Raw genomic sequence first — 12,848 nt, 5'->3', positions numbered from 1 at the left:
CACATTGTCATATATGGCCATCCTGCCCTCCACCCCTGCAGTTCACCGATTGTCACTACAGCCCCTCCTGTCCTGCACTCTCCAGGCTCTCACCCAGATGACAGTTTGAACACCTTCTGCCCAACCTCCAGCCAAACAGAATTAAGGAAAAATTTAAAAACTCAATGAGCCTAATAATTAAACTTTAATGGAGGCCATAAAGCAACTTGACACCCTGTAAAAGCTATAGACAGCCACCATAACAGCTGTACCACGCTGGCCTGTGTCCCCTAAAATTACAGCCGTTTCTCCTTTGCAACCAACATATTGATGTTGTCATGAAAAAATCTTGTTGCACAAATTATGTGCATTTGGCTTATAAAATATATTCAAAAGGTTATGTGATTACTGTTATGTGAAAAAATCATGTAAGCTGTAAACAAGGTAGATACACTGCAGCTTTACTTCTTGAACCGCTGACATCTTGGAGTCATCGTTAATTCACATGAGCTACATTTAAAAAAAAAAAAAGCAACATGGCATCATGACTTCGCGTAAACATACACGCCAACTTGGCGTGTTATCTGTACGCATTATGAGCTATCCGCGTGCATTTCTACGCTGTATACAGCGGACGGCAGTCTGCAACGTCACAGCGTAAACATACACGCCATGTGGCACTTTCTAAAACCACGTGGCGTGTTATCGCGAGGCTATGGGTTATTGCAAGACTACACCACACGCGGGTTTTAGGAAAACAAGAAACAGACAAACGGTTGGGATTAGGAAAAGAAGAACAGGGTTGGCTTTAGTAATAGAAGAAAGCGACGGTTGAGTTTAGGAAAACAACAACAACAGGGTTGGCTTTAGGAAACGCCACACGTGGGACACGAATCCCGCTCCCCTGGGTGAAAGTCCTGTGTTTTTCCTTCCTATCTACAATTTTCATCAGTAGTATCGCTGCACTTAATGTAGGACTCATGAGGAAAAAGACAGAGGCTTATACTTTCTCTGTGCTCAAAAAGTCCCACACTTCATAGACAGCAGTCTACTTGTGCAAACCCTAAATGAAAAACAGCATGAGAAAATGGAAATACTGCAGGCTAGAGATTAGAAGCAGTGAATAGATGAAAGGCAAAAAGTTAAGCAAACTATCCAAAGATCCTATCAAACTACAATAGCCAACATCCGCAATGTTTGTTTACATGCTGCTCACAACTGTGTTACTCACTATATTTGGACAAGGGCCACTACAGCCAGAGCATGTCCAGGCTATTCCATTTGTAGGAGCCAAAAAAGCAGTTTTTTTATATTTAAAGAACAATAGTTATTATATAGTACAAACCATATTTTGGTTATAGTTCTGATCCAATGATTTTGATTGACAGCTAGGCCACTGATTGGCAAAATCGCCACACCATAGTAATTGTGGGTGTGGTATAATTGATAAAAGGAAGTTGGAAACACGTGTGGAGGGTTTTTTGGAAGTCCTAGCTTTAGTTAAGACCAAACACATCTAGTCATCCTGTTTTATCTTATTTGATATAATTTAAGAAACCATCAGTATTGTTTATTTTCCCCGATTCACACACATGCAACATTAGCCTACAATGTTTTGGTAGGATCATAAAGATTTATTTCTATAGGTTGGATATTTGTGTTTAATTATTATTTTCAAACAACGACCGCATGCATGGATCAACAACAAAAGGAACAAAAGGTGCGTTAAAACCGCTCTTCTATTGCTGGGGCAGTGGCAACGAAATAGCCACTAATAAATATTTCGTGAACATTATTTATAATGTCATACAGTAAAATCAAAGTATTTTGTTACCAATGACAAAAAGAATCTGGTCTAGAATAATAGTCACATTAAACAACATACTACGGTTGTTGAGCAGAGTTGTCATAGATGGTGAACCAAACTGTGCAGCAAAGGCCACCACTATATGTTCTTATCAATCCAACCACCTGTACAAAGACAACTGGTCCTGCACTGCAGTATGAATAGAGTAGCTGTGGGCCAACTGCTGAGACCTTCTGGAAATTATAAAAGGCTTCAGCAATTCCTTCAACCTTTCAGACCGTCTGACAGCCTGCTAAACAGAATGAATTACCTCCTGGCCAACATATAGCTCAATCAGAGCCTGGATGTCTGGCAGCATGAACTGCTGCAGTAAACTGCCTGCCTTTGCTAAAACAGTATTCAACAGTTTAAAACAAATACCTGCAATGCTCTCTCCTGAACCTCATTTCCATTCTCATATGCCCTATTTTTCTAGTCACTTAGTAAAAACACTGCTCACCTTATCCACTGTCTTAACCTGGATTTGTTTAAGATATTGACTGTAAAAAAACAAAACAGACTGGCAACAAAATGGGGTATACGTTCAATCAAATGTCAGTCTGAACTAATATATAATAACAGGAATATAACACCATGTGTACTCAATGATTCTTACCATAAGTTAAATACAAATTCAGACAGACATATATATCCATATAGAGCTTAGATACAACTAAATAGAATACAACAATATAATTCAGACATGTAGCAGTTATCACAAAATTCAGTACAAACAAACTGAATTGTATAAAATCAGCTACAAGTGCTACATTTGTAAAGGTCAAAATGATAAAGAAAGACAATTGCCATGACATTTAGGTGTGTGTCAGGTGTTTGTGTACTAAACCGCATATTTGTATTTTACATGATGCAGACAATGATTCAGAATGTCATGTCAGCTTATCCTCAACAGGAAGGGTATTTACATAATAGATTAAATGCATTAGCCCTATCCAACAGAGCAGTCGGTTTTTCACATCTATTAATCTTGCATAAATTATAAGAGTATTAATTTCACAAGATGCACACTGCTTAGTAGACTGTAGTGTGTGTGTGTGTGTGTGTGTGTGTGTGTGTGTGTGTGTGTGTGTGTGTAAATACTGCATGAGGAAGGAAGAGTTATGAAACAATTGCAGAAAGCTAAAGTAGACCATGTTTAATCTACTGCTGCTATACAGCTATGGTGTGGGACTTTCAAGTCTATAGCTGCAAAATGGTCCTGAGCATCAGCTGCAGAAGCAACAGGTAAAGCAATCTTTTAGCACCACTGACTATTTGTGTGTAGGTTGTGAGCAGAGTAGACTGCAGAAAATTACATAACAGTAGGACAAATCTGAGAATTGGCATTTCTGCTTACCCTCCCCGATTCTGCAACCTTTTTTTACTCACCGTTACAAATCTCTACCTAACCGCAGCATTAGACATGTGATCACTAATCATTACAGCACACACATGCCACATTTGTGATGATGAAAGATGAACAAATGAGATTAATATAACTGCCAACCAAATCAAAATAAATTCAGTCAGTAACCTTGTGTTTAACTGGATGGAGAAAGAACTGGAATTTGAGTAAGAAAAGGTCACTGCATTTCAGCCTATGAGAAGTCAGATCAACAAGAGCAGATGTCCAGTTTAACATTTGCCTCAATCACACTCATCACTTGTGTAATGCCTCAAGAACCAGCACTTTCAGAGTCTTAACAGTAGAGGGCAGCCAAGGATTATTTAATAGCCGAGCTGCCTTCAAGTAGCAAACACCCTCCAAAGGTCAAAGGGCAGAACCTTACCAGCATTGACTATGACATCCACCTCCAAGACGGTAATATCTCCTTTGTAGAGAGATACTTTATCACTCAGCCCTCCTCCACCCGTCAGCTCCTTCCCTTCCTCTTTGTCATTGGCTGAAATAAAAAAAATAACTTCATTCAAAAAAATGATTATAATGTGATTATGTTGAAGGAGAAAAAAGTAATTCATCCATTACTCCAGTTTCCTATATAGCAATACTTCATATAAATTAATTTAAAATACAATATAAAATGGATAATACTGTACGTACTGTGGTATCAAGATTCCAGATAGTGTTTTTACATGGATACTGTGAATTTGAATTCAGAATGTGCATGCTTCTAAGTAGTCATCCTTTCATATTGTAAAAAAAGAATCTAAATGTGTGATGCAATTAGTAACTAGTATATTCTGCGGATAACAAGCCAGGCAAGTTTAGCCATGACTATTTTGTAAAGTCTATATCCTTTTAGAATGGAGCCAAGCAATGATAATAACCAAAGAGCTGTGAATCAATACTAGTTCTTAAGGAAAATACATCAGCTAAGAGCCTCCCAAACTGTCAAAAAAAGTTATTATGCCTTGTTTAATTTAATGTAGAGAAGAATACCACAGCAGATGTGTGCATATCACAAAGCACTCGTAAACAACTTGCTATTCTACCTTACTTCACTGAACATCAATTGTAGTCTATGGAGGTTGTATATCAGTGTCAGATGAATTGCCACCACCATAAACTGTATGTTTTGAATAGCTTCTCGCTGGCATACGTACATCGTATAACCACCTTATTCCTTTCTATACATGCCCTCATACATGCTTTATTTTTAATGGTTTTTTTTAATGTTTTTAAAAAGGCAGAGGTGCGTAAAGATCCTGCAGAATATCATGCCAAAAAATGCTGCTACTTGCAATCCAGTATTCTGAATCTAACCAAGGTTTAATTATTGTTTAAGGACAAACCTTATAGCACAAGTCCTATTGCTAATTATGTTTTTAAGGTAACAAAATTACTTAAACATACTTTTAATAACAGTTACTTTGTAGCATCATTAGTTATGATTTAGAATGAGTTTTCAGGAATACCGCAAGTACTTTTGAAACTAACTTTTTCCAACGTACTGTAACCTACAAGTCTTGAGTCTTTATTGGTGTGTTTGACTGTTCTAAAGCTCTGTGCTTGGTGAACAACTAGACATGTCGGATGTTTGTACTGTTTTACAAACATTAGCAAATCACCTTTTCCCATTATCCAAATCACATTTCTTAAAAAGGTTTACTTTGATAGGATACTCTGTGCTGATACATGTATAACGTAAAATTGAGTATGTAGTGTGTTCCAACTGCATAGTATGTGGATTTTGTGTATGTGAGAAATTCTAAGTATGCAACGTAAGCTTACTGGACATACTCACACAAATATCAGTGTGTCTAAATGCACAAGAACTACTAAAGCTACTTAATATGAAACACAAAACTGAAGTAGCCAATAGAATCATTGAATACATATTTTTCGACTGGGCTTTGTAAACCGTGCCATAATGTGTCAGTTTATCAGCCGCACCCAACTTAACAGGCATTCAGCAACAATAAGATGTCTCTCTTACGTCTATTTTCCTCTCTCCAGGATGGGATCTTGTCCAGAGATATAAAGTCTTGACGTCGATACTCCTTGCGTCTCTCCTCCCGATCTAGACGAAGCAGTCTCTCTGTGGAAGAAAGACACCTTACATTTACGTAAGTGAAAATAAAGCTGGTCCCACCGAAGACTAAAAAAGATAAAAGGGGGAAATAAACTTGGTACTGGCACAGACAGTTAATAACAAATTTAACTCACTTTCAGTGAGAGCCACAAACTCAGGAGAGCCACAAACTTCAGGGTTTCCCGCAGCACTTTGCAGTTTAGGCGGCCCGCCTTAACAACACGCGCATGCCGCCTTAACTGAGTCTTCCAAAAAATTATTTATTTATATATATATATATATATATATAAAAAAACCGCAAAGTCGCATCAACACAGTCTGTAGGAAACAAGGTAACTATGCATCGGAGTTTGTCAACAAATGTGTGGCAGCTGGGGCATGGGCTGAGCTCTGTTATCTCAGCGCAGTTTTATTTGGAGAAGAGTTGTCAGGCAAAGTGGAAGAGCGCGTGTCACGGAGGATAATAGGAGCAATGCCAGTAAAATTGTTATAGCACTTTTTTTGAAAATAGTTTGAGCTTAAAATTGCACATTCCAACTGTTCTTTTGAAAAGCTGGTTATTTATTATTATTTAAATGTAATAGTTAGTGTAGTGTGTAGTACAGAGTCTGCACTACAGAGATGTATTAATTATATATTGAAATTTGATATTTAGTGTGTAGTACAGAGTCTGTACTACAGACCCCTCCAATGCAGGCTCTCGTTCCAATCAGACACCTCACCACCAGTTGATTACACGCATTAGTTCCTCTTCTTTGGTCGTGGGTGTGAAAAATGGCTGTTGTGTGTATTGGCTGGAATGGAAATGTACATACTCTTGTGTCTCAATGGCTCTTAGATGAGAACCACTGCACTATGTAACCCTGCCTAAGCTTCATTGCACTCTGAACTGTTTCTCCTACCTCAGCTTCATTGCACTCTGAACTGTTTCTCCTACCTCGCTGGAGCTCTGTACTGCTCTGCCCCTACACTAAGTGACGAGTTATGGGACTTTATTATCAATACTAAAAAAAAATCTGTTTCTGGGGCACCCTGGTAGCTCACCTGGTTGAGCGTGCACCCCGTGTACTAATACTCAGTTCTTACCGCAATGGTCCGGGTTCGATTACGAACCGCGGGGGGGGGGGGGTCTCTCTCTCTCGCTCTCTCTCTCTCTCTACAAAAAAAATAGAAAATAAGTCTGCTTTTCACCATATGTGCCGCCAAAGAGAAGACAATCTTTGTTACTTGCCTTCCTTACTTAGGAATTATTTTACTGTTGGAGGTAGAAGGGTACATGATCAGATCTCTTTTGTAGACGTAATGAATGCTGGATGTCTGGAGTCATATCTGCAGAAGATTGCCAGGGATGGATCAGGCATGCAAAAAATATTCTTTCCCAGGTGTATTAGAAGAGAGGACAGAATGTGTAATAATGCCAATGAGAACTGCCAAATGCAAAAGACAGGGATGACTAGCACTGTTGTATTTTTATATCTGTAGCTGTCCTACACACTTAGTGTTAGTTTTATATTGCATCACTGGGATACAAATGACACACATATTAAGCAGCATTTCTGATTTATTTCTGTTATATTAACTGTAATGTAGCACAATCCATGCAATAAAGAAGTGCCCTTCTTTTTGTTGTGCTGGAATATTGGTTTAGGTTAAAATACATAAATAAAAAGATACAATAGTGATACATATTTCTGGTACAAGATTTGATTCTGAGATGTGTATGAAGTGTTTTGGTTGCATTTGTGCATTTTGGATTAACTGTTGTGCCGAGTTGCAGTTTTGAAAAACTAAACTCCGTATCGAGAAATGTGTTACCAATTCCAAAAAGCTGCAAACTGCTTCTAGTTACCTAAGCTGCTGTGTGCAAAAAGTGTGAGTATTTTTTGTTATTCTTTGTTTGGTTTACCAACAAATCTCAACATAATTGGCTGACATTAGTACATCACACAGCTGCTGCTGCTGCTGCTTAACCCTTGTACTGCTGTATCATTCTTGGGTCCTCACAGCTTGTGTCCTAATGTTCATCTCCACTGACTGCAAAAGAGCCTCAACTTGCTGCTGTTTCTCCAGACAGAACTGGGCTGTTCTGCAAAACAAGCTTCATCCTAATTACGTGCTGCACTGTGAAATCTTCGCCAAATGTACACCCCAGTGCACAGAGTGTGGACTTTGGTCAATTAAAACATCCCCACTATAATAACAGTTTAGGAAAACTGAATGTGATATGGCACTACACAAAAGCATCATATTACTGTACTATATTAGGTTATTTACACACAAAAAAAAAAAAAAACTCAGGTCTGGTCTTTGATGCTTTGCATATAATAAAACCCTACATCATAGGAACTGTGTACCATTTCTTTAAAAAGTACCATAAGTTATGAGACTTGCCTCTTACACAAATGAAAAAATATAAAGGAGGCAGTAGAGGTGGACCAGTGGTAAGAAATACAAGGATCCTTCGGTAGTCCTTTGGCAACATCCTGCAGTAGGTTTATATTTAAAAAAAAGGTATTTCCGCAGTGGGGGATATCCATTCTATTCCTTACATATTTTCTCTCCCTCTTGCCCACTTCTGTCATTCCCAAGGCTGCTTTTATTCTACATGGATGAACAAAAGGCAGTTCTGAGGTTGAACACAGCAAAGCTCTCTGGACTACACTAAAGCACTTCGTCACTCACACAACCCTGAACCAAATTCTAATAACAAAACAAAAGGAGATGTGACTGCCTGTCACATAACATCTCATTTATGTAGTCTTTTAATACCATTTATATTCCCGTTTCCATTTTAAAATATGGTCGATTTTGCCAACACAATTTACCATAATTTATCTTTGTTGGTACTTTCCCAAACAGGCCTACAGACTAGCCCTGGGTCAAACCACTATTTAAAAAAAAATAATCACTTTAAATTCTTTAAGTTTCAGAATTTCTTTAACATTTTGACTTGCCTTGATCTCCCTTTAACGCAATTTGAGCTAGAGGGGTGTGTGCTCAGAATATGAAATCTGATTTACTTTGATGTTCATTCCATGCTGCTACCTGCTTGAACTGGAAACGGCTGGCGGATATTAATTATTATCTTTGCTCAGAGAATTTAAATGACAATTATAAAGATTTTTTACATACACTCCAAAAAGAATTGCCATGAGTCAATGGGCTTGACGGTGAGACACTGAATGAACTGCAGTATTTCGCAATAAAAACAAGCCACCATAACATTTTAATTAATAACTTGCCAACAATATTAGCAATGATTACAACGAATTCTTGTTTCAGTTATTAGCCTAATTGAGGCCACATTAATGCTGAACAGAGGCCAGGGCTGGAAATTTGTCTGAACCATACCACTACCATATTCAGCCAATGTGATATGATGAGGAATACAGTGGCTGCATTCAATTCCGGTGTTTACTAGTTGCAAGGTTTCTTGTATTGTGCATGCTCACCCAGTGACATGGTGACAAGTTGGCATTAACGAATGAAACCAGCACTAATGAATGTGATTAATTACACCTGTGCTGTACCTGCTGTAACAAGTGTAAACGTCTACCATGAAAAAGCTTTACGGAGTCAAATAAATGAATAACTTATGAATATCGATAGGGTTAGCATGTCTTTCTTGGCCCTTTTGAGCACAACAGGTCGAGTCAAACAGGCGAGTTTCATACCTAGCAACATACGCAACTTTCACTGTGTTTGAAACGGAGGAACAGTCTTCTGAAAAATTATAAATTACGACGTTTTAAACTAGCTCCTTTGTTTTACTACGGCGTGTCTGCTGTTTGGCTACAGCAATGTTTAGTAGCAGAGAATTGGTTGTTTGCAACTCTGAGCAAACGTTCCTGTTGTTGCAGCCTATCCTATCACACAGGTGGAAGGCAGGATATGTTAGTTAGAGTACTAGAACAGGTAAATAAGGGTTTGGCAAACATTTGCGAGAGCCTTAAATGTAAGCTAATAAGAAGGCAAGAAGCACTATGTTAACAGTGTTGTTGCGAATATCAAACATTACGGAAGGCAGCCAAAAAGAGGCGCAACATCATTCTGACATCTGCACATTCGCCGTGCTTGATTACCGAATATAAGTAGTGTCACATCGATACGTAGAAGCCAGTAAGAGAGGCTGTCAATCTTCTAGCATGGTTAAATTCATGCTGTCTGCCATGGATATGATGATAGCCTCATTCCTCCCCAAAACAAGCCTTACCTTTTTCAGTCTTCCAGTCCTTTTTCTTTTTGCTCATGCTGCCGGAATGGTTTGACTTCGAATGGTTGTTTTTTGACTGTGGCAACCCCAGACTCACAGTGAATAGTGCTTCGGAAATGAAAACTGAAATGCAAAGTGAAACAGCCTCTGGACGGTTGTCTCACCTGTGCCGCTGTCAAATGTCTATAGACCTCAGTTGGCTCAACCTACCGTGATTGCGCCGTAAATTATGTGTACGAATCCTAGCTAAATGATTGGGTGTCTAAAACAAGGAAGTTTGCACGCAATTGGTCCGACTGCTGAGTCATTCAGATAAGGACCACGCACTTGGGAGGCAGGGTAGGTTGTTTCCGGCGGTTCATCCCGTTCTCTTAATACATCCATGGTTCATCCTCCTCTTTGGTGTGAGGTGTTTGGCAACTAACGCATGTCCACTCGGATGCAAACTGCACATATTGGAGTCACTACAAGTACACTTAGCGAGGAAACAGTCCTGGAAAATTTTAATAAATATAGGTTTATTTTTGGCAATATATGACAGTGTTTTGCAGTATTTTGAGTTAGAATTGTATCCCATTGCAGAGAAAAGTGTATGATGCAGGTGCATGGTATGATAGGCTATGTAATAGTATATTTGTATTGTAGGCCAATATTATTATAACCTACCTAAATCTACCTCTGACTAGTCCTATTATTAAAACATTTGTGTTAGAACAAAACAAATTAAAACAAATGACTGTTTATAAGAACTCTCATGATAGTTTGTGTTGAATATGTCAAGATTTTTATGATGGGGTAATTGTTCCTAATATGCTTGCTCTTTGCCTTGCATTGACCCTGAACTGTAATTGTTTGGATTAGCAAAATGAGGACAGTTTTTTAGGATACTTTTGGCCAGTAGTATCCAAGATAACTTTATGTGACTTTAATAATTGTCACTTAACACACAAAAGGACACAAATACATACTAACCTGACAGTATCAGGACAGTAACATAGATCAGATCAGACCAGTTTGGCTGTCATATGTGAGAGGCTGGTTCCAGAGACCACCGTCTGTCATCTGTTGTGGTAGCTCTGCTCTGGTCCAGACCCATCTGCTCATGAGACCGCTGACTATTATCTGAGAATGGAAAATGTCTTTCATCCAAGCTGTACTCTAATCCAGATCCGTATTTTTAAAATTGAGGGTTATTTTAGTAAAATCCAATGCTTAGTTGTTACAGCTGAGTGAAAATGTTTTCATAAATACATTTATAGCATTAACAGCAAATTGACAGTATAGGTGGAAGCTATGTTCCTCTTCCCTTTGGGCTTATTATTTCGAAAACTCATATCACAAAGTGCAAAGGATTTACGTTAGCCAGGACCAAGGTGGCAAAATTCTCAGTGTTCACCAGATGTATAAACGGTCAAATTAAAGATCTTTATCTAGGGAAATTAAGACACAGTAATCAGCTCTCACATCTTGCACAGCGATTCATAATTTGTCCTTGTAACATCCTTATTAGTTTCCACTCTATCTAATATGGATTTACGAAATATTGAAATAGTATATCAGTGCCTGTTCTATTTAAAACGACAATGGGACATCTACAGAACTTCCCTTTACCCTATATTTGAACAAAGATGAGATTTGAATGAAGTGGCCATTGGAGTTTTTACATCTTTACTATTTAAGCCAAACCACTAGATGTCGATCTTGCAACATTATAAGCAGCATTGCACACAAAGTGCTTCTGTTCAGAAACTGAGTGAAGACATAACTAATGGCCAGAGTAGGGCTGGGCGATAGGGAGAAAATCAGATATCACAATATTCTTGACCAAATACCTCGATATCGATATTGCGGCGATATTCTAGGGTTGACAATTGGTGCTTTAACAAAATATCTTCACACTTAGATTTTAGATAAACAATTATCAGTAATGTGTACATAATGTCTAAGTGGGGAAAAGGCAAATAATAGAACAGCTAGAACAGTCTGGTAAGTTCAGAGAAGTACATCACTTTACTGTAATGCAGCCTTTAAAACCAGGAAAAGACAACACTTATGTCATATCACAATATTACGATATCCAAAATCTAAGACGATATCTAGTCTCATATCACGATATCGATATAATATCGATATATTGCCCAGCCCTAGGCCAGAGTTGGCCTCACATACAATATCTTGAAAGAGGCTTGTGGTACTTAACTAACCTTATTGGCAGATGTTTCACTGAGGCATGTAGGGACTGCTGTTTTTAGGCAATCTTGCTCTAAATAATCTAATATGTTCTCTCTAATATTTTTATATCTAAAGGGGGCATATTAAGAAGGAGACTGGACTTTTGGGTTCAAACCACCCTTTGCCAGCAAGCCTTCCACCCTGCTGTAGTGTCCTTGTTAAAGATGCTAAATCCAAAGTGTGGCCCTGACCTCTGACCTTTTCTTTCTCTATTAGGCTTGAGCAGACTTGAAAACTTCAAGCGTTGCTGTTTACACTAACAACTTGTTATACTATTATACTATACTGAAATACACAAAGTTTTAGGTATGAGATTAAAGCTCCCTACACACCCATGTCACACAGGTGTTTTCACTTATGTTGCCTGATTAGACCTCTTCGTGGCATGTGCAATCTGGGGGCTTCACTGACATCTCCCCTCACTCTCTTGTTAGTGTTGTTACACCTGTTAGAGCAGGAGAACGTACCCTGTTATCATTCTTATTGGTCCAAATCACGTTATTTCCAGCACTAAAGGGTCTAATCAGCCAGAGTCATTGAAAACACCTGCGTGGGTGTGAAGGGCCTTAAAGTGTTATTGGATGTTGTATTGTGGATTCCTGGGTCCAATCATGATAAATGGCTTTTTTTTGTCTTTTAGTGAATTTGGTCACAAATCAACTAACAATAATACCGTGGACTGTACTGGCTTTTTTGTTGTTGTGACTGAGGGTGATTTAAAATAATGACATTGTGTCTAGTATTTGCTAGATACTGTATGTAATTATTTGACCATTGTGGTTTAGTACTTGTTCAACAGGTGTAATGCAGACAACATGATGAGCAGCAAAACAATCTTGGCTGTTCCCAGTGACTTGCTGATTGTGCAGGGCAGAACCTGTATACGCCAAACATTGGAGGATCTATTTGTGTAAGACTGCGTAGGCAATTGTTATTGTCATGGTTACAGCACAAGGAGATTAAGCCGCTGGCTGTACCTACAAGTCAATAGCAAGAACATTGCATCGTCTAATCTCTTGTTGGCTTGATACATATGTTTTTCATATCCTTCTTATAATCATAGCAACGTAATGCACAGCAAGCA

General features: G+C 38.5%; 1 protein-coding gene across 2 annotated transcripts in view; it reads right to left on the bottom strand.

Annotated features, from left to right (window-relative positions):
* macrod2 (mono-ADP ribosylhydrolase 2) overlaps positions 1 to 9,747 on the bottom strand; it is a 426,308-nt gene extending 416,561 nt beyond the window's left edge. The window contains exons 1-3 of one of the 2 annotated variants that reach the window (XM_078272630.1): positions 9,533 to 9,747; positions 5,224 to 5,325; positions 3,616 to 3,729 (exon numbers count right to left, since the gene is read on the bottom strand). In XM_078272630.1, the coding sequence (XP_078128756.1) occupies positions 3,616 to 3,729; positions 5,224 to 5,325; positions 9,533 to 9,569 (253 nt within the window). In that variant the 5' untranslated portion in view covers positions 9,570 to 9,747. The remainder of the gene's footprint in view (positions 1 to 3,615; positions 3,730 to 5,223; positions 5,326 to 9,532) is intronic. The other variant, XM_078272629.1, reaches the window with a different exon arrangement.
* Positions 9,748 to 12,848: the final 3,101 nt, after the last annotated feature.

Source organism: Sander vitreus, chromosome 17, assembly GCF_031162955.1.
Source record: "Sander vitreus isolate 19-12246 chromosome 17, sanVit1, whole genome shotgun sequence".
Classification (NCBI taxonomy): domain Eukaryota; kingdom Metazoa; phylum Chordata; class Actinopteri; order Perciformes; family Percidae; genus Sander; species Sander vitreus.
This window is presented reverse-complemented; position numbering and strand designations above follow the sequence as displayed.